The following is a 22,906-nucleotide window of genomic DNA, read 5'->3' on the forward strand; positions in this document are numbered from 1 at the left end:
TGCTAAAATTACTCAGTTGAACAAGAGTCCAGTTTCATGGGTAAACAATAAAATCTGATGCAAGAATTTGCTTTTGGGGTAGGCGAAAGGTTAGTAAATCACAGGTAGAAAAACATGCAATGCGGAGGCTTCAGTGAGGTTATTGTATTGAAATTTTATGATGACGTCATCAACTTTTTGGTAGTGCTAAGTATACCAATCTGGATAGGCAGAGAATAATACTACCTACCGAGAGAACAATAAAAAACTATCAAAGACAGCCATGCATTTTCGAAGATTTGTTTTGATAGAATTTTGTATTGTCAGATTACAGTCATTTTGAAAGTCTGAGCGAAAAATGCAACAATCAAAGACACACTTTCAAAAATCCATCACTGCTCTTGATAGTGATTTTTTTTGCTCCCTTGATAATAACGAAAACGTTGTGTTACTTTAATTTTAGGAAAATGAGATAAGCCGTTAATTGAGACACCACGTCTCCTACAAAGTGCGAGTGTATGCAGAAACTATTTATACAGAATTATCTTTCCTGAGCATTTCAGATAGGATTGTAAAGTTTTTTCCAAAAATGTACATGCGCAATGTTAACAATAAGTCTGTATTAATAAATGATTATTTTGTGTATGTTCGGTAAGAGGGCGTTCGCATGTACAAAAAAGAGACTTGCACTTTTCCACAGCTGTCGTCCTCTTCGCTGTCGAAGAACTTTTTAATGTCGCTTCGGGCGGGTTTCACGATCTCACCAGCTACTCTCGGTACCCTTACCACAGTTGTCGGGTCCGCCAAAATTTGCATCGTTACAACGGCAACGGAAGACCTACTTTTTCATGTTCTAAAAGCTGTAAAAATTTGAACAAAACTAAAATTAGTCAGTAATCAAATGAACCCCATTACAATAGTTCCTATCCGACGCTCGAGGATTAAAAGCGGTCTGTCAAGTAAAAGAAAACAATGAACATAATGTATCTAAATACTTATGTTGCAGAGAATTTTTACTCAGAAAAGTAGGTCTAGATCTTATACTATTTCTCGTATAGTACTTTTTGTGAATTGTGAATTGTCTTTTATTACTTCTTTCTCGATTACGTTCCCTTTTTGTTTTGATCGGCACTTGTTCTATATTTGACGCTATAAACTGTCTCCTCATGTTTATAGTTTTATTTTCATTCCAAAATATTGCATGTTCATTTAAGTTTGCAAGATTTCAAACAGCTCGACTTTATCTCTTTCTTTTTAACCACTTTGTGTGCTTTTTTCATATGCTTCATCAGATAAGCTTTTGTGTTTAACAATATTTTTCTTCCACTTCTCGGAGTGCGCTTTCCTTTTTGGCACTTTAACAGTAGCCTATTCTTATTCCTCTCCTGAACTAGCAGTCACTTCCTAATCTTTATTTTTAACGTTGTCATCGCTGTCTTCTCTTGCAGCATAAAAAAATTCGTGTTTTTTGTCTAGTTCCTCATTGTCCGTGCCAACAGTTACATACATGATGGAAATTACGACTTCATGCGAACCTTTAGATTCTTTTTTAACACCAGAAGAATCGCTGTCATTATCTTCTTACATGCTTAGGAGTTCTACGCTCTTGAATATTCTGTCTCGTTATTATTTGTCACAACAAATGTGTCTTTGCGTGTGCTGAATGACTCCTGGGATAAAAAATGCGATGTTATCAATATCATAAAAAAATAGTTTTACTCTAAGAAGTATTCGACTTAATATTAGTTATAAATGAGTAACTTTTAAATGGAGACAGATATGTTAGATATGCTTTAACCACCAACTAAAGCACCTTCACATACGTGACTTAATATATTTTACTCAAAATACCCTAAATTGGACTTAACATAGTTAGAGTGTGGTTATAAAAATTTCGTAGACGGATCAAGTTCATTAAAATTTTTAATCTTGTGTGTACCTATTAGCAAAATAATAATTTTTATGGTCCATAAATTCTTTTCAAGTGAAATAACAGATTCGTGGCAATTTTTATTTAGTGGAACACTATTTTAGAACTTGAAGTTATACAGGGTGTCTCAGAAATAAGTACATTAATTTTAACCAGTAACAGAACTCGTGAAACGGAACAACTTTTTTATCTACCATTTTTTCGAAAACTCAAGTCGAATTTCGAATTTTCCCACCCATATATTCACGAGCCGTCTATGTTCACCTTAAATAATAACTTAAATAATAACAACACTACAACAATGAAGAAGGTACCCTAGCAACCGTTTTGACACTGACAATCATTTTTATGTCAATGTTTTTACTAAACGTTGTCTCTTTGAGGTTTGTTTGGCACAGATTTCTAATTTATAGACGAAATGTGTTGACATGGCTTTGTTTTCAAATCTGGAATGCACCGATATCGTTTTAACGTACGGTGAAGCTCGAGGAAACGGCACTCGCGCCCAACGAATTTTTTCAGAAAACCTGCCAAATCGTCGTCTGCCAAATGTGCGCAGTTTTAAGAACGTTGCAGCACTTTCGAGAGTACGGAACTTTTAAACCTGCACCTCAGGATCGGGGTAAGTTACGTAATAATAGAATTGCTAATATTGAAGAGGCTGTTTTGAAGAGTGTCGAAGCTCGACCGGGCACTAGCACGTATCACTGTCTAGTGTGATGTATCGGAGAGTAGTATTTGGAGGATACTCAGAGAACAAATGTACCCCTTTCAGGACCAGAAAGTTCAGTTATTGAAACTAATAGACTTACCACGTAGGCAAAACTTTTGTGAGTAGGTTAATAGAAAAATAAACGAACAAGTAAATTTTGTGTCTCTTATACCATCAACTGATGAGGTCGGTTACACGAGGGAAGGTGTTCAACACCCACATTTGGGCCGATGAAATTCCGTACGCCATTAGGGAGCAGGATTTTCAATTTCTCTCTAAATCTTTGTCACATTGACAAGATTAGGAAAATACGTATCCTAGTAACTGTTTTTGACCATAAATTATTAATTATAATAATTATTAGTATCCATGGGTGACTGAGGATCCATGGGCGGGTAACCTTAATTGGGATATAACTTTAACAATTTTTAACTTGATAATTAAAAAGTTCTTGACAAAACTTTACTAAAAAAAGTTGTTGAGTTCAATGAGCTCTATAACTGATTAAAATTAATGTACTTATTTCTGAGACACCCTGTATTCCCCACAAAGATTTATTTTGTGAAATGTTGTATATACACCGTATTTTAAGTAAATTCTCAAGTTTTAAAAAACCTCCCACTTGCTTTTAGTTCTCACCATATCCACACGTATACAATATTTACGCGAGGAGGTTGAAATAGACATTTCGTGCAACGGAAGTTTGCGGAAGGAAGTGGCTGCTTCTTATTTTTCATTACGTCGTTTTACATTTTCAGAAGTACCGGACCTGGTCTGCCAAGAATTCACTGTTCCTCACATGATGGACAAGCAGCAAGCATTCTCACAATCATCCCGGGCGCCTCCGCCGATGTTGAACTTCCTGCCGAAACCACCACCCGTGCCGCCACCTCCGGCAAGTTACTACACAGAGCGAGATATATGCAGTCCTCTTCCGCTGGTGGCGTCACCGGCCCTGTCGTCCCCTCTGGGGCCATGCAGGTCCAAAATTAACCGCCATTTCATGCTGCCCCTGAGTCCGGAACCGGATGATTGCTCCGATCAGGACGAAGACGTAGTTATCGAAATTTTCCCGCGTGAACAATTAAGAATAATCGAAAAACTAGGCGACGGCCCGTTCGGAGACGTGCATTTGTGTGAAGTGCTAGCGGATAATGGCAAATTCAGTGATTGCAAGTTCGTGGTTGTGCATACCCTGAGGCTGGAAACTTACAGGGATGAGTTTAATAAAGAAGTGAAGGCGCTAGCCAAACTGAATGATCCGAATATTGCTCGTCTGTTGGGTGCTTGTCTCAACACTGAACCTATATGTGCAGTCAGGGAGTACGCGCCGATGGGAGATTTGTGCCAATTTTTGCAAGATCACGTCGCCGAGACGGCCACCCCACTTGCTCCTACTGCCAAAACGTTAAGGTAAACTAGTTTTTAATTAATTTTATTACTTATTAGTATTACGTTGACATACTCAGTCCCATTTATGGCAGAATGGTTGAACTTTACGCACATAATAAAGATCTACCACTTGTTGATTTATATGGATGTTGGTAACTTGTTCGTGATATGACAGAAATCCCTATACGGCTCACTAAGTGCCACTAATTAAATTACATTTAAATGTAAACTGACGCAAACACACCACGTTTAAATTTAATATAATCCTGGAGAAGCAAATATACTTATCTTTTCTACTCGTAAAGGAAGTCTGCCAGACCATCAAATTCTAAATAGGTTTTCTTTCAAGATTTCTGCTATATCGTCGATTATTTTATTAAAAATACAGTTTTTAAACATTTGTGTGTACAATGGACTTTATGCAATTTTATTGATGAATACTTTACGTAATGTTAGTGAATGTAAATACTCAAATATGGTATAAAAAGAAAACAATGAGTTGCTCATTAGAAGCTCTTCTAATTCGCAGAGTGGTTCTCAGTCAATTTCTGCTTTCAAAATTTACGTTTCTATCATCCATTTCATTGTAGTTGATGGAAACTACAGCTAGCATCAGTGATTAAGTAAGAGCTACTAACTGTATAACAATTCTTCCACTTAAGCTCTCATTTCCTGTGCACAAGGGTTGTTTCTCATTGATTGCACTACGCAACACGAAAAAAGTCACTGATATTCTGAATACTAATTAAGGTTTCGTTGGATTAGTCGATTCCACCAATTAGCAACTAGTTTCTGAATTACGTCCCAAAACATAACAACATATTTATTTAACTTTGAGTACAAGTTGAAATAGGTTTTTTTTTATAGACTGAAAATTTGACGTCTGCTATACACAACAACGAGTTAGTTTTTTTAATCTGAACCACAATGTAGCGCAGTTGTGGTATAGAAATATTTTCATATTTTTATAATATGTCACAAAGTAAAATTGTCCATGTTAATTTTTTCAAAGGCATCTGTCAGTCCCTGAAAAGGGAAAAACGTCATATATTTGCAGCAAAAAAGAGATACATGCTCAAGTTCGGGAATTAGCTTGTAATGCTTATGAGTTATGTGTACACATGCGACGAATTTTTCCTGTTGAAACCGGGGCGAAGAGCAAAGAATGTGTGTCGAGTGTACAAAATGATGAAAAGAATTTTAACAGAGAGCAAAATATCAAATGTAACGCTATTGTTAGGTCACCAAAATTGGTCGAAGATTAATTATTTCGAGAGAACTTCCCTCGCCCATGAAGTCTTTGGATTATCGGATTCATTCTTTGTATTTAAACAAGTTGTAGCAACAAATTTTTGGACAAACTTTTTAAAATATACCTCTACCTGATTTATCTCCGCAAACAAAATACTACTGCGTGCCATTTTGACATTTTTTGGCTGTTTCCATGATGTTGAAAATTTTAAATATGTGGATCACAGTCATTTAGTCTTATGTAGAATAAAAGAAATCTATTACAAACCTTTTCACTTTCTTGTTTGTACGTCTACCCTTTGGTACCATTGATAGACAGCAGTTGTTCATTACTGAAAGGTGCGAATAAGGTTTTTGTGAAGTCAATTTCAGCTTACTGGAAAGGACAGAGAACTATGTATTATATATTTCTACTATTATTGCAAACAGGTTAAGGTTTTTGCCTAATGAGCGTTATAGGATTGTGCTTTAAATCTGGTACTTTTTGAGGCTATTGTTTTAACTTGGGCTGTTCTGGTAGGCAGTGTAAGAAACTTTGATTTATTTTACAACTCTTTAAGATTTTGCGTAAGCTACGAAGAAATATCAAAACGGATAAGTCATGAAAGAGGGTGTCATTTTATTCCAATATGGTAGTATTATTTGTTTCGTTTTTTGGGCGAGGTGGTGGACTTTGGAGGCTACTGAATTTTTGCTATTACTTGGTAATGTTGGTTATATAACACGACTTTCCACAATCCTATTTATCGTTTAAATCACGCTTGAATATTTTGATTCAGTCGCACAAGTGAATTGGAGTCACCGGAATCGCACCCGTTTGGTTCCTAAAACTCACTTTCAATTGTTTTTCTTACGATTCCTTGCTGCTACCACATTTTCTGTTGGCGAGAAATTCATTATATCCTTTCCTCCGTGCGGATAGGATATTTTATCAAATAATAATATAACTTGCTTATTGGTTTATTTGTGTTGTTATCGTTGTATTTGTCTTTGCCTACTTCGCTGGTATAGTATACGTTGGTAGAAGAATCACGTTTCGGTTTACTCTTTAAAAATTAAAGGTCGCTCATTTTTCACATATTTCAACATCACTGGAAGTTTTTAAATGGCAGAAATTAGGCTCAGCCATTTTGTGCGTTGTATTTTCATAAAATATCAGTGCCAGAGTTTGCTGAGATGCGTAATTAATAAAAATTTTGCAAATGTTACGTTTTTTGGAATTTTAATCAATTGAGTAGATAAGATAAAAAAAAGTTGGTAATACTTATTATTAATCAACAGAAAAATATTTCGTCGTTCAATAATTTATTTAGAAATAATTTAATTGTTGTTGCTTTCAAAAAGGCATACCTAATTAAAAAAATTTAGCAAATCTTAATTATCATTTTTAATTACTTTAAGTTGAAAAAATTAAACATTTCCTTTAGTAGTTATACCTAATAAATTATTCCTAAACAACATCTAAATCTGATGATATTAATTTTTCACCAGTTAGAAATTGAAAATCTGAGCTGAGGACTTTTCGTTTCATTTCTACTGTCAAAAAAGATCTTTCTGAAAAATTATTTTTTGCAATTGATTCTTGATTTGCTTTCCTCTATTTCTTCATATTCCGGTTAGATATTTGTAGTTAAAGTGGACTTCGATGTTCACACATTCGGCTTATTTCTTTCCGTGTTATACACACCCTCTTGACATGACAATTATTAGAACCACATAATATCGCTAATCACTAATGAACATTAATTTTAGTTAGTATTATCTTCTGCAGAACCGTTAATTAGTTACTTCGTTCTTTGTTGCTTCTGCAAATACATTACGGATGGTAATTTGTAATGGCAGCGTAGCAGAAGAAACACCGGTTGCACCGAATTAAGTAGTTTGTACATTTTAATTAATAATTCATGTGCTGTTTCGTAGTAGCAACTACTATTAGTTGAATACTAAAGTGATAGTCTCTTTGTAAGGACCCAGGCTAATAGTTACACCGTTAGTAATCTTTAGAAGGTGTATCCATTTTAGTAACCATCTCATTCTTCGTATGATTAGTTTAAATTTCACTACTTATTATATTAAAGTAGTATCGTGTTCGATTTGATTGTTGATTTAAAGATCTTAGCGCTCATTTGTTTCAATACTGGTAGCTTGGATCGATTGCTTAATAAAAAAATATACGACCCTTCAGGAGCTACTAGTCGGCACTTATTTGTCACTAATCAGCTCAGCTCAGGTAAGCCGTAAAATCCCTGTTATATTATCGCTGAGTCAGACTTCAGACACCACAACCAGCCAATATTGCCATAATATTAATAATAATCGTAACGTCCGTCTCTACTTCCTTTAATTTTAAAATTTCAGTAATAAAAATGGCATACCAATGACCTTCAATACGTCTCCCTACTTACATTCTAGACCCTCAAACGACTATTTGATTTGTGTTTTATATACGAATAATTCTGGCCATCATACTTACTGTTTCGAAAATTTCCAGAACATTGTTATTCTTTTATGACCAGAATGAAGCTTCTTTAGATGACTTTTGAAAGGCCACATAATACTATTATTGCACTTGGCATCACAACAAATTTTGTTTGCTATCTAGTTCCTATGTCTAGACCACACTTTTCAGTAATAATATCATAATTCACAACAAACCGCAACGTTGATTTATCGAAGGGATGTTTCTATAGCACATTGACTGCAGCTGATATCTCTCCAGCTAGATCAGATGATGTCGATTCGCATATAACTTTTGTCAAAATTTCGCCGATAACCAGTTCGTTACTTGACATATATTTTATTTTAAATGAGTATCTTTTTTAGACGCATTTTAGTGCTTTAAAATCTTTAAGCTAAGTTTAAATTTTTTGCACTAAAACACTTTCAACTGTTTTTATACATATCGTTTTTCCAATGGTTATATAGGATGATTTCGCAATAAATGCAATAATTGTAACCACGGCATCACGTACCGTAGTAATGTGGGAATATAAAACAAACAAATTAAAAATCGAATAGGGCAAAACCACCATACACCACCCTCGACGGATGTTTGTCCTTCCCACGATTCCATATTGTTTATTAGAAGAAACATAAGAGCAACTTAGAATACTACTACCTTTTTACAGTAAATGTTGAAAATGTTGTCCTTGACTAGCAATGCAAGCTTCAGTACTTCGTAATATGTTTGCACGGAAACGTAAAAAAATTCCGAGAGTTCCACGAACTGTACCGGGTGCCAGTTCCACTCGTCATTGAAGCTGTTGATTTCCATAAAATAACTGTTTCATCCAAGCCTACAGACAAAAATCACACGGATTGAGATCGGGTGAACGCGGGGCCACACTACTGGGCCGTTTCTACCGATCCATTGGTTAGGAAAATGGTTATTTAACCATTCAGTTACTGGCCTAGCAAAATGTGGTGGTGCTCCGCCATGCAAGTACTTCCACACTTAACTGTTCTTCCAACACATTGATTAATAACTCGAGGTACTGTGCCGCGTTTAGTCTGTTTGGTAAATGATGAGGTCCAACTAAGTTGTCATTTACGATACCGGCCAACATTTATGGAAAACCGTCGTTGAAATCATACTTCGTGATGAGCGTGTCGATTTTGATCCGACCAAATGTGAGTGTTGTGGCTGTTGAAAACAGCACTGCCAGTGAATCTTCCTTCATCCGTAAATAAAATGCAATTTAAAAAGTTAGGGTGTTCACGACATTGCTGCAACAACCATTCGCAGTAAATTACACGACGTGGAAAATCAGCGGGCTCCAAAGCTTGCACCTTTTGAACGTGGCATGGATGTAGGCGTTGTTCTTTTAATGTACGATGCTGATGTCGGGCTCTCCTTCGACACATTTCAAAATTTGTTCTTCAGCTTGCAGTATTTTTTCGGTCCTATCACGCTTGATTCACAATTCGCGGGCCAACCTGGCGTTTCCATCAACCACACCGTAAAGCATTACCATGTCGACGCTCTGAATTGGAAAAATTCACCATTGACATTAACCGAACATAAGAGGGAAACCAACTGATACATGACTGGCCCGTATCGTGTTTTTGCAAATTGCGCTTCAGTGCTCCGCTGTTTTGATTCTTAATCCTAGTCGTTCTGTACCATTCATTGAATAGTAGTTATGGTAGGTCAAGAAACACTACCAGCGGCGTGGTCAACATTTTATATTTAATATCAAATAATATTAATAACCACTTGACTGGGTCATCTTTACTTTGATCATTAATAAATCAACAAACAGTTCTAGAATTGTTTTTATTAGATTCTCTCTACCTGTTCTCACCTGTTTTGCTTGTTAAGTGAGTAGAAACAATAATTTAAAATAAATTTTTTAACAACAATCTTAGATTTAGAAGTAGTCATTATTCTCCAGTGCTCAGGTAATACGTTATAAAGTATTAGATTCAGAGAATTTCTTACACTTTTTGTTATCAAATATTTAGGCCAATTTGATTGTCTGTTATTGTATGTATGGTAATCCGAGTTTATAGCAACTTCATCTTTACTCTTATGCACGATTATAAGACAATTATACATATAAAGTGAAGGCAGTGGCATGATATCTAGTTGTTGAAAAAGGGGCTGACAATGTTCCCTGTTTCCTACTCCCAATATTATACGTATTGCTTGTTTCTGAAGAGTAAATAGTTTTTTGGTGTATAAACTATTTCCCCAGGAAGCTATAGCACAAGTTAAGTTAAGTGTGATTGGAAACATGAGAAATAGACCATTCTCATGGCGTAATAACGAAGTTTGACTTTTAGTCGCCGAAGTGGAAATAATGACTTTGCTAACTTTTTTGATAGGCTCTCAATATGCGGCAGCCACGATAGAGAATCATTAAGAATTGCGCCTAGAAATTTGACGTGACTGTCCTGCAGGTACTTTCTGTTAGCTGGAAAAATGATGTTTTTTTGTTTTGTCGTTATTTATAGTTAACTTATTAGCATAAAACTATCAAAATGCTGACATTTCATTTATTTTAGCCTTATTTTTAGCGATGTTGATATTGATGTCAGTCGAAATGAGAGTAGTGTCATCCGCATATAAGATGTGTTTCGTCAAATTTGAGTGCATAGGTAGATCATTTGCATACAAAATAAAAATGAGAGGACCTAGAGCCGATCCCTGTGGGACACCAAATTTTACCTCACGTAAACCAGATTGCATGTTCTAATACATAACCTGTTGTTTTCTATTCATTAGATAAGATCGAAAAAGTTCATATGCTATACCTCCAACTCCATAAAATTCCATTTTGAATAATAGAATGGGATGCCAGACACAGTCAAATGCCTTACTGAGATCGAGCAAAGTCAGCGCTATATGAATACCATTCTTGGTGGGTGATGATTTCTTTCATAGTGTGGGCAATTGCGGCATTCGTTGACCTGTTAGATCTAAAACCAAATTGAGCTTCATTCAGTAAATTGTACTTTTCAAGAAAACTAACCAATCTTTCATAAAGTATATATTCAAATATTTTGCCTAATACTGGGATGACTGATATTGGGCGATAATTGCCTGGTGAGTTAAAGTTGCCCTTTTTAAAGATTGGTACAACTCTAGATGCTTTAAATTTGTCGGGAAAATTTCTTGCTGCGAGACACTTATTTATGAGTTCAGATAAAGGTGCTGCTATAATATTTACTGTATATTTAATTATTGTATTGCTAAGGTTGTAGACGCCATAGCTATTGCTATTTTTAAGTGACATGATTATCCTCTTAACTTCATGTTCCGTAGTTGGCTTATGATAGAGGGAATCAGATGATCGCTGGAGTTTTCCCAAATATTTTTTATAATTTAAACTACTATCAGTCAACGTCTTGGACAAATTTTCGGCAACTGAGGTGAAGTAACGTTTGAATTCTTCGTAGTCAATGTCAGATTTATTATTGTTTCTATAAGAATTACATTCAGTATTTATTAACTGCCATGCAGCTGTGGTAGTATTGCTGGCATTGCTTATGTAAGCGTGATATGACTTAGCTTTTTTTGTCTATATTAGGTCTTTATATACTTGCAATTTTTGTTTGTAGACTTCGAGTAGAAATAATTGCTTAGTGCTATTATAAATTGTTTTTATCGTCATTAGATTATCTCGCATTCTACGGAGTTCATAATCAAATCAACTAGTTATTAGTTTATTAGAATTGCGAATTTGTTTGAAAGGAAAAAACTCGGTCGCTGCTAATTGCAAGATCTCAGTTAGGCGCTCGGCGCATGAATTAGTGTTACAGTCAGTATCTCTAATAAAACTCCAGTCAGACATTCAAGAAATTTCGTTACTCTGTGTGAATCAGTAAGGCTGATAGTTCTGGGTGTAATACTAGGTTCTATATTATATCTGATATCGAATAACGAAAGCAATATTCGAAGAAGTATTCTTGAGATTAGTTATTTACGAATTTGTTACCATTACCATTGCTATAGTTAGTATAATTCATTAAATGTGGACTTCGGGTCGTAATGGTAACAGTTGTAATAAAATAATACGTGGTGGTCAATGTTGGAGGATTTTCGAAAATTGGACAGAACTTCTAGCTGAGGACGAAGAAGATATTTTAAACAAATGAAAACATCGACGCTGATGGTTCATTTTGACATACCTACTTGTTAACTATCTTCATTTATGTAAATTTACCTTACTTCTGGGTTGACGAAAAATCTTATTCCAGTTTTTACTTCTTGAGATCTGCATAATATGGAAAATAACTCTTTTAGATAAATAATAGTAATATGGCGGTACTCTGTCTTGCAACTTTATACGTCTGATATAAATGGCGAAGCGCATTTGAATCAAAGTTCCTAAATTCTGAGATGTTACTTAAGTACGAACATTCAGCGACTAACAGCTTCCGTAATATCAAGGAATCCCTATATCCGAAAATTTCTTAGCGGATATTGAGTAGCTTAGATTGTTTTCCATATATTCCTTTAACAGCGCTCTTTAGGTGAAGTATGTAAACGTTGAAATAGCAATTTACTCAGCCTCAGTTGATGTTAATAGTTTGTCTAATGGCGGTGCTGATGATGCGAAAACAGTACTTAATTAAATAACATAAAAATACGCCGCAGTGACAAGTGACAGTGTCGGAAATTCCTAATTCCAGCGGGTGTCAAAAAATATCAGATCTGTTGTAATTATGTAGTACATATGAATCTAAATATCCATAGTATGTGCAATTTTGTGAAGTGGGTTTTGTCCTTTTACGTTGTATAACGGGAATTTTTTCCTTAAGTTCGTCTTGCTGCTCGAAAAGAATCAGTATTCAAGCAGGTACGAGTATTTAATTCCAACAATTTTTTTTTTATGTTAATTCTGTTGTTATGTGTGTGTGTACTTTTTTAAGTGAACCTAGTAAAATATGCGACCTTTTTTTTATCTACAAAATATTGAACTAATTATTCTAGGCCTCCATTTTTTCAGGCGTAGGCACGATTATTTTTGTTTATATTCAAATATTTCGACTTGTTCCAAATGTTACGTACTCGTGAAGTGGCAGGTTTATTTGTTCGAAAAAAGTCTTACGTAAAAGTTTAGCGAAGTTTTTTATCGGGACATTTATGTTGAAACATTTTCCGGCGTTTTAGAGATGAAGCGGGAAATTTATTGTCAACTTTGTAGCTTACTTTTATTTCGTTTTATGTGTAGACCAAATTAATTTTACTGCCATAAATTTTAAAACGATTTGTTCCTTTAATAAAATTTAGAGACCCCCAGGTTCATAATGATCAATCATAAATAAAAATTTACCGCATAAAATTAAGGTCTTTAGACATAAACGTAAGGTTTGTTTTTGCAGGTAATAGTTAGGCCTGACTGACAGTCTTTAAAATGCTACAGAGGTGAAATCAAAAGTTTTACACACTAATAATACGATTTTATTGCCCAACAGACTACCATCCAATGATTGAACAATGATATATTGCAAAATACAGATTAGAGTAAAATATTGTGTATATGTTATGTATACTTCAAAATATAATAAAATTAATAGCAATTATCAACTACAATATTTTTTCTCTTCAGAACAAGGTCACGTACAAGTAAGTATGTATTACTACCTAAATTGGACAGTGCGACAAGAAAAAAGAATTTTGTGTTGATAAAAGTTGTTGTAACTTACGCAACAAAGTTAAATATTCTCCGAAGAAAAACGGGAAGCAAACCAAAACATTCAGTGAATGAAGGAGAACAGTTGTAGTTTAGCTCTATATAAAAAACATTTGTTTGTTGTTATTTCTAGCATTTCATGTATACCTACTCTTGTTTGTTATGTGTTTGCCCTAAGCTGAAATTCTGCCATTATCAGTAATGGCCGGTTATTATTAGTGCAGACTGTTGAGTCTTTATTACTTTATTAGAAATAATAATTAAACATAAATACTCTGAGTTTGAGCCGGGCAGTATTAAAATTCCCACTTTATTCTGGCACAATGCGAATAAAGTACTGCACAACTCATTATATAGGTATATGGAACTTGAATTTCTCAAAACAAAGATAATACATTCTAATGATAATACTAAATATTAAGCAAATACAAGATTATTTACTTTGTACCTATCTCAATGCAATTTTATTATTCCATTTCCTTCGTTTTATCACTTACAATAATGAAAATTACTGCAATAATTGTTCGATAAAATTAGTATGGTTTTCAGTCCTACGCTAAATATTACTTGTTTTATATAAAGACTATTAAACCAAATAGTTTAAACATCACTTGCATAGTAAACTTGTTTTGCCATAAAAATATCTCCTAATAAAACCAGTATCTACACATACCGTTCCTTGAGATTACCAACTGTCTAAATAGAAACAAAATCGATAATACCAGTTACGTGTTGGTACTAATAATCAGAATTTTATAAGGATAATAAAAGCTTTATAAAATTTTTACAACCGAAATCAGGAACGTAATTGATTCTATAACTTTTATTTTAGATCTGACGTGCTTTCCAATAACGCGAGATCGATAAATACGCTAACTACAAAAAATTTTAGACAAGAACTGAATATAAATTCAACCCCTGCATAGGGAAAGAATTATTAATCACACGGTGCATGAAAATTTAAAAAATCATTTTTAATTATGTTAATAAATGCAGTCATGTTTGATGTTTTATTAATATGGTATTTGTATAATAGCACAATATCAGTTATCCAGTTTTACTTGTCAAAGTAAAAATGAAAAATTTTGGAAATGAAATTCGTTGAAGAGAAAATCAATTTACATTCCCATCCCTTTTTAAGCTTTTTCCTGACTTTTTAATGTACAGCTGAACGTGGGGTCAAATCCTATCGACAGGATGAGTCGTTTGAATAAAGTCCGTGCAAATATCTATGAGTAAAAGGTCGAGAAGAGTATTTGCCTTAACAAAACAAAAAGGTGTAAAATAAAATTTTTCATAAATTGAATTAATAGTTTTAGAAAGTACATTCTAAATGTGTAACAGTGTGCATATATAAAACAAATAAATGTAGATTCATTGCTTGTATTTTCTGGAACGTTCTAAATCTTTGTTACAACTTGTTAATACTTAGTATTAAATAAGCTTTCATTTATGTCCATATTCATTTGAAACTCGTTTAAAAAATGTTATTTGTAATAGTTTAGTATCACAGTTCGACTTATTTTTTTAGGCACGTATGTTTATTGTTGTTGTTACAGTTGGTCTACAAATGTATTTTGCTTATTTAGGTGCTTAAAATACAAAAATTACGCAAAAATTTAGTGCACCAAAGTACCATTTCGAGTAATTGTTGCGCATTTAATATGACCAGTTATCTTCACATTAAAGTAGGTTGATGTTTGTCATGCAATCGTATCGGTTTTTATGACAGACGTGCAGAAGTAAAAATACTTCGCTGCCGCCAAGAATTGATAACGTAAAAGGGTACATAAAACTGGTAACACAATTTTTTGTTAGAACTAAAACACGTCTCAGACGTCCTGCTACTGGTTTTGTTTTAACCTAGACCTTTTTAATTTGTGTAGTCTCTTGCTAAAACAAGCAGAAATGCTATGATTCGCTTTGTTCCATGCGACTAACAGACTCTCATATTTTGACTTCCAAATGAACGCGCTAAAGTAATATACTGGAAAATACAATGCAGATCATCAATTCTAGGCAATGGTAAGTTTTTAACTTCACTCGGTTGCGTTCCCATGAAGTCATTATAATATTCAGATGTATATGCTCTACATTATAACAGTACATTCTCCTGTCTGGTTCACCTGCTAGAGGTCACCACGTATTCAACTTCAATATAAAAATCCTAGATTTGTAATTTAATTTTTAACTGCAACCATAATAATGCAAATAATGCACTTCCAACTGAACTGAATAAAGGTGGAAGTGGAAGAGAAGCTGTTAGAAAGGAAAAAGACGCTATGTTCTAGTACTTTTAGTACCTATTGAAGCAGTAAAATAGTTTTAGAAGATATTGATGACAATACGCGCTATTAATGATATCATCATTTAAATTAATTTTAAGTCTTACACATTTTATTGAAAATTCTGTTTTATTAAAGTGATTGAATTTTTTTCCCGATCTGTTAATTTCGTGGAAGAGTGAGTTTCAGTTTTTTATATTGACATTTAGACTGTACTAAATCTTAACATAGCCTGTTTTTAAATTCCATTTATTTTTAACTTTCCGAGATATAATTAAAATTATATATTGTATAAACAAACAGAATATTCAAAATTAAGCTGTTGATTGTTTTGTGACAAATCTGTGTGTGCATTGTTTATTCAAAATTTCACTAAATTATTTTTTGTATTAAATGTTTCTACATTGTGTGTGTCAAGTCATTGCTTTAGTGGTTGTCATAATTTGGTATCGGTAATTAGGAAATTGGAATTTTTGTCTACCCAACTTAAGTGAGTGTAATGATAAAGTGTATTTTTTATAGAAACTTTCGCATTCATTTTTCAACAAAATTGTTGGTTATGTTTTAGAAAGTAAGTTCGTTCACAGATATTTTCAGAACTAGGAATTTGTTGCAAACAAGTTAAGGTAAATTACACGAATTTAGAGGCAATGACCACTCTTTAACAAAATTTATGGAAAATTTAATATTTTATTTATATTTATTTTACCGTCGAAACAACAGAAATCAAGGTTTTTTTTTCTGAAATTCTTGATAATTATCATTAATCAAATACAAATAATTTTTTCTGGCATACAAAAATTATGCATTTTTGACTTGCTTAATGTTTCTGAAATTTAATTTTTGCGAAAAAATTTCCATTTGAACATAATTTTTTTGCGATATTAAAGATTGGAGCATCTTGTGTGTTGCAGGAAATTTATGAATAATTTCTCAGCTCATGAACCGTCCCTCTCCGTTTGCTAAGGACAAGTACATTCCAGACCAAATATAAACAAGTGTGTTTTCGTATCATAATGCGTTCGAATAATAGACAGTGGCGGACTATGGGTGATTAAAGTATGATAGGTTAAGGAATGCAGAAAAAACCTCTTGCAGCAAGTTTTTAAAGACCAAGTGCGCCAAAACGCGTTAAGAAACATGTTTTTTGCTTTATTTTTTGTAATATGCGGAGTTTATTCCTTTAAAACTATTCCATTTTTTTTTAATTTAGGCAAATTTGAAGAGATCGGTGACATTTCATTTTAAATATCAAGTAGCCTTTGTATTATGACAAACTGTAGAAATGTTTCGAAGAACGGTTGATGCCTCGAAAAAAAAATTGGTCTAAAGAGTTTAGACAGTACTTCCCTCGCTGTCGGAAACTTGACGACTGCATGCCTATTGTGTTTTTTTTCTCATTACATTTTTGTAGTGGGAATTTAAAAAAAAATTGCGATGACGTCATCAACATTTTTGCAAGGACACGTATATCAGTTGGGATAGATGTAGTGTAATACTAAGAATAAAATTATTATATTCCCAAATTTTCGGGAAAATGAATCGGGTCGTTTTGAATATTGATTTGTAATAATCAATAAAATAACGAAACAATTTACTCACGTATACGTATCAGAGGCAACTGAAAATCGTGTATGTATAAACATTCTTAATTTAAGATGACAGGCGTAACAGCATACGTGAGAGTCAAACAGAGAAACTGTAAACAAAACGACCATCGGTTTTATTGCTTCGACTTCCGCTTATTATATAAAACATTGGCTTTTATTTTAATTCTTGACGGTGAAATTCATAATTGGTTGATTATAAACATGTCTATTCTACATTCGCGGAACTAAGTGAGCGCATAAAACAAATGCAGGTCTGTAATGTTAAAGCATGGCCGACTAGTATAAAGATTATGGCCTGTCCAAGAGGTACGATACGTGTTGCCATCTATTAATAATTACACTTAATAATTTAGCAAAATTTTAATTTGACTTGACATTATGGGACTTCAAAACGTGTAATGGTGGTTTGTTTGGGTATGAATGCCTTTGTGCCTTTCAAAAGGTGTTAATAATTCTTTGGTCGATTTTGAATTATTAATAGATGGCAACACGTATGGTACCTTAGGCATTCCTTTGGACAGGCCATAATCTTTATACTAGTCGGCCATGGTTAAAGTCGATGTAAATACGCGTGCTACCCTTATGTTTCAACCGAGTTTTTCCTTTAACAAATTTTGTGTCTACCAAATTGGATTGGTTGGGGTGTAATCCTAATAATAAGTGTTGCCTTTAATTTAATCAATAAAATAAATTGACTTCATTAATTTTTTTGAACCACCTCTTAAGAAAATCTAAAAAATATGAATGGAATGATAAATCACAAGTACAAACTCATCATATTTTTTGCATTTTAGATAGGATTTATTCAGCAAAATTTAAGGGTGACGTCATCAATTTTTTTAGGAGGGATGAACAAATACATTTTGAACAAAAGTTTACCATGCTTATAATAATTTTAAAATATTCCCAAGATTTCAAAGCATTCGGTTTTGTAATTCCTGATTAAATCGATAAAATAAATTCACGCATTCATTAATTTTTTTGAGTCACCCTGCATATGCAAATCCAAAAATATGAATGGAATGATAAATCACAAGTACAGACTCATCATATTTTGTACATTTTAGATACGATTTATTCGGCAAACTTTTGAGCTGACGTCATCAGTTTTTTGTAGAAGATAACCAAATATATTTTGACTAAAAATTTATTATGCTCTTTATAAACTTAAAACATCTGCAAGATTTCAAAGCATTCGGTTTTGTAGTTCCTGATTAAATCAATAAAATAAATTTACGCATTCATTAATTTTTTTGAGTCACCCTGTATATGCAAATCGCAAAAATTTGAATGGAATGATAAATCACAAGAAGAGACTCACCATATTTTGTACATTTTAGATAGGATTTATTCAGCAAAATTTTGTGGTGACGTCATAAATTTTTTAGGGGGGACGACCAAATACATTTTGATCAAAAATTTACCATGCTTATGATAATTTTAAAATATCTTCAAGATTTCGAAGCATTCGGTTTTGCAGTTCCTGAGTAAGTCAGTAAAATAAATTTACGCTTTCATTTATTTTTTTGAATCACCCTGTATATGCAAATCCAAAAAATATGAATGGAGTGATAGATCACAAGTACAGACTGATCATATTTTGTACATTTTAGATATGATTTATTCGGCAAATTTTCGAGCTGACGTCATCAAATTTTTGGAGGGGATAAGCAAATATATTTTGACTAAAAATTTATTATGCTCTTTATAACCTTAAAACATCTGCAACATGTCAGAGCATTCCGTTTTGTAGTTCCTGATTAAATCAATAAAATATATGTACGCATTCATTAATTTTTTTGAGTCACTCTGTATATGCAAATCCAAAAAATATTAATGGAGTGATAAATGACATGTACAGACTCATCATATTTTGCACATTCTAGATATGATTTATTCGGCAAACTTTCGAGCTGACGTCATCAAGTTTTTGGAGGGGATAAGCAAATATATTTTGACTAAACATTTATTATGCTCTTTATGACCTTAAAACATCTGCAAGATTTCAGAGCATTCGGTTTTGTAGTTCCTGAGTAAATCAGTAAAATAAATTTTGCGCATTCATTAATTTTTTTGAGTCACCCTGTATATGCAAATCCAAAAAATATGAATGGAGTGATATATCACAAGCACAGACGCATCATATTTTGTACATTTTAGATAGGATTTATTCGGCAAACTTTTGAGCTGACGTCATCAAGTTTTTGGAGGGGATAACCAAATATATTTTGACCAAAGATTTATGATGCTCTTTAGAGCCTTAAAATATCTGCAACATTTTAAAATATTCGGGTTAGCAGATTCAAAATTAAATTGCAAAATGTTGTTTTATGATTTTGATTTTTTTTCCAAAAATCTGGACGTTTCGGGTAAAAACTGAATTCGGAGTCGTAAACTACATGTGTAGGACTATGTTATTTTACACAATTTAAGACCCATTTACTATGTACAATTTTGAAGTGACGTCATCGCATTAGTGGTGGGGATGATTAGACAAATTTTGGTTAGCGTTTTACCATCTACATGATATTCCTAATATAAGTACAAAATTTCACAAGAATCGGTCCAGTACTTTCGGAGATTATCTGTCTAATAAAAATCCGGGACGGCAGACGGACAGACGGACGGACAGACGGACGGACAGACGGACGGACAGACGGACGGACAGACGGACGGACAGACGGACGGACAGACGGACGGACAGACGGACGGACAGACGGACAGACAGACGGAAATGGGAGACCTATTTCTTCGTATTCTAGGGGTCATGAAAGATCGAGAAAACGTAAAAGTAGAGAGTCGGCCGACGGACTCGATTACAATACTTCCTTTGCTTACGCTCGGGAAGTAAAAAACAAAATTGACCTAGCACAAGTGTTTCCCAACTTCGAAACCAAGTTAAGAATTTACCAACTTGCTCTTGAACTTCAAATTTAGTTCAATATTTCATAATCACGACATAGCTAGTTGCCCTTCAGCTCCTTAAGCCATTTACTCTTCGAATTTGGATGGATTGGGATTCTGGTATGACTATTATTTCAACAAATCAGTCAAATGTAACTGTTAATATACATATTTGTAATAAGTTATAAATTTTATCGAAGTAAACAAGTAATATATAGTTCCTAAATTACTGTGTCTCAAAACAACATAACCTACAAATTTGCTATTTTAAACAAATTTTCAGTTTCTTGTCGTCAATAGAAAACTACGTACATATTTTAAGATAAAAAGGCAAAATATAAACCCCGCCCACCCGCCCTCATCTCAATTGTAATGACTTTTTTATTCGCTGTGAGTCGAGAGGCGGAGCTTAATTGCAAAATGCTTATTTGTCTATAATAATCACCATGTTAAACATGTTTTTAAGTATGATGTTGAAAGAAAATTATGTCTGTTAAAAACAAAAAAAAAATGGTCTAAAGAGTTTAGGCAGTACTTCCCTCGCTGTCGGAAACTTGACGACTGCATGCCTATTATGTTTTTTTTCTCATTACATTTTTGTAGTGGGAATTTAAAAAAAAATTGTGATGACGTCATCAACATTTTTGCAAGGACACGTATATCAGTTGGGATAGATGTAGTGTAATACTAAGAATAAAATTATTGTGTTCCCAAATTTTCGGGAAAATGAATTGGGTCGTTTTGAATATTGATTTCTTATAATCAATAAAATAACGAAACAATTTACTCACGTATACGGCGCCGGTGTGTAATATCTAGAGAGCGGATTTCTGTCGGGCTAGGCAAGGCCAAACTCGGTACGGCTCGCACGCGATGCGAATTCATTGCCGTTGCGGACTGCACTTCGTTTATTTGAGATTAGAATAACGTTGTTTCGTTGCACTCTGCTGTTAATTCCCGTTCTCATTTACTTAGCCGTTTGATTAATAAATCGTTAATTATATTTATGGAATCCAGCACGTCCCCCCCTATAATCGTGACGTAGCCCGACAGAAATCCGCTGTCTAGTAATATGAGGGGCAACTGAAAATCGTTTATGTATAAACATTCTTAATTTAAGATGACAAGCGTAACAGCATACGTGAGAGTCAAACAGAGAAACTGTAAACAAAACGACCATCGGTTTTATTGCTTCGACTTCCGCTTATTATATAAAACATTGGGTTTTATTTTAATTCTTGACGGTGAAATTCACAATTGGTTGATTATAAACATGTCTATTTCGCATTCGCGGAACCAAGTGACCGCATAAAACAAATGCAGGTCTGTAATGTTAAAGTCGATGTAAATAAGCGTGCTACCCTTATGTTTCAACCGAGTTTTTCCTTTAACAAATTTTGTGTCTACCAAATTGGGTTGGTTGGGGTGTAATACTAATAATAAGTGTTGCCTTTAATTTATTTAATATTTACGCATTCATTAATTTTTTTGAGTCACCCTGTATATGCAAATCCAAAAAATATGAATGGAGTGATAGATCACAAGTACAGACTCATCATATTTTGTACATTTTAGATATGATCTATTCCACAAACTTTTGAGCTGACGTCATCAGGTTTTTGGAGGGGATAAGCAAATATTTTTTGACTAAAGATTTATGATGCTCTTTATAGCCTTAAAACATCTGCAACATTTCAAAGCATTCTGGTTAGCAGATTAAAAATTAAATTTCAAAATATTGTTTTATGATTTTGATTTTTTTTCCAAAAATCTGGACGTTTCGGGTGAAAAGTCGATTCAGAGTTGTAAACTACATGTGTAGGACTATGTTATTTTATACAATTGGAAACCCATTTACTATGTACAATTTTGAAGTGACGTCATCGCATTAGTGGTGGGGATGATTAGACAAATTTTGGTTAGCGTTTTACCATCTACATGATATTCTTAATATAAGTACAAAATTTCACAACAATCGGTCGAGTACTTTCGGAGATTATCTGTCTAATAAAAATCCGGGACGGCAGACGGACAGACGGACGGACAGACGGACGGACAGACGGACAGACGGACAGACGGACAGACGGACAGACGGACAGACAGACGGAAATGGGAGACCTATTTCTTCGTCTTCTAGGGTCATGAAAGATCGAGAAAACGTAAAAGTAGAGAGTCGGCCGACGGACTCGATTACAATACTTCCTTTGCTTACGCTCGGGAAGTAAAAATAAAAAATAGCAAAATTCAGTGAAATTTTAGCAATTTACATCACAGAAAAAGAACGAAATTACTTAATAAAACGAATTCAACCTTGTCAAAAAGATTGCAACAACTGCAATTATTCCAAAAAGAAAAAAATTCCTGTGACCCAGAGTCTAAACGGCTGATTACGAATAGAATTTTTCACATAGAGAAGTTTAAAGCGATGCCCCACCCACCCACCCAAACTCCGCCTCCTCCTCATTGGCGCTAAAATTAATTGCGGAATTAATTATCTTTTGCCTTTCTTTTTTTACATTAAGTTTTCTTTGAACAACACGATTATTGAAGAACATGTTTCACGTGGTGATTTCACGTAGAAAAATAGGGATTTTTCAGTTAAGCTCCGCCCCCATTGCTCACGACGAACAAAGAAAAATCGTCACAATTGAGACAGGGCGGGTGCGCGGGCTGATGATTTTTATTTTTTTTCTTCTTATTGT

General features: G+C 33.9%; 1 protein-coding gene across 1 annotated transcript in view; it reads left to right on the forward strand.

Annotated features, from left to right (window-relative positions):
• Positions 1-22,906, forward strand: part of LOC135143289 (discoidin domain-containing receptor tyrosine kinase B) — a 247,657-nt gene that overhangs the window by 208,874 nt on the left and 15,877 nt on the right. The window contains exon 11 of the mRNA XM_064075159.1: positions 3,380-4,034. Within this exon, the coding sequence (XP_063931229.1) occupies positions 3,380-4,034 (655 nt within the window). The remainder of the gene's footprint in view (positions 1-3,379; positions 4,035-22,906) is intronic.

This window comes from Zophobas morio, unplaced genomic scaffold (genome assembly GCF_036711695.1).
Source record: "Zophobas morio isolate AGI-343-1 ecotype UQ-CSIRO unplaced genomic scaffold, CSIRO_AGI_Zmor_V1 ptg000058l, whole genome shotgun sequence".
Taxonomy (NCBI): Eukaryota; Metazoa; Arthropoda; class Insecta; order Coleoptera; family Tenebrionidae; genus Zophobas; species Zophobas morio.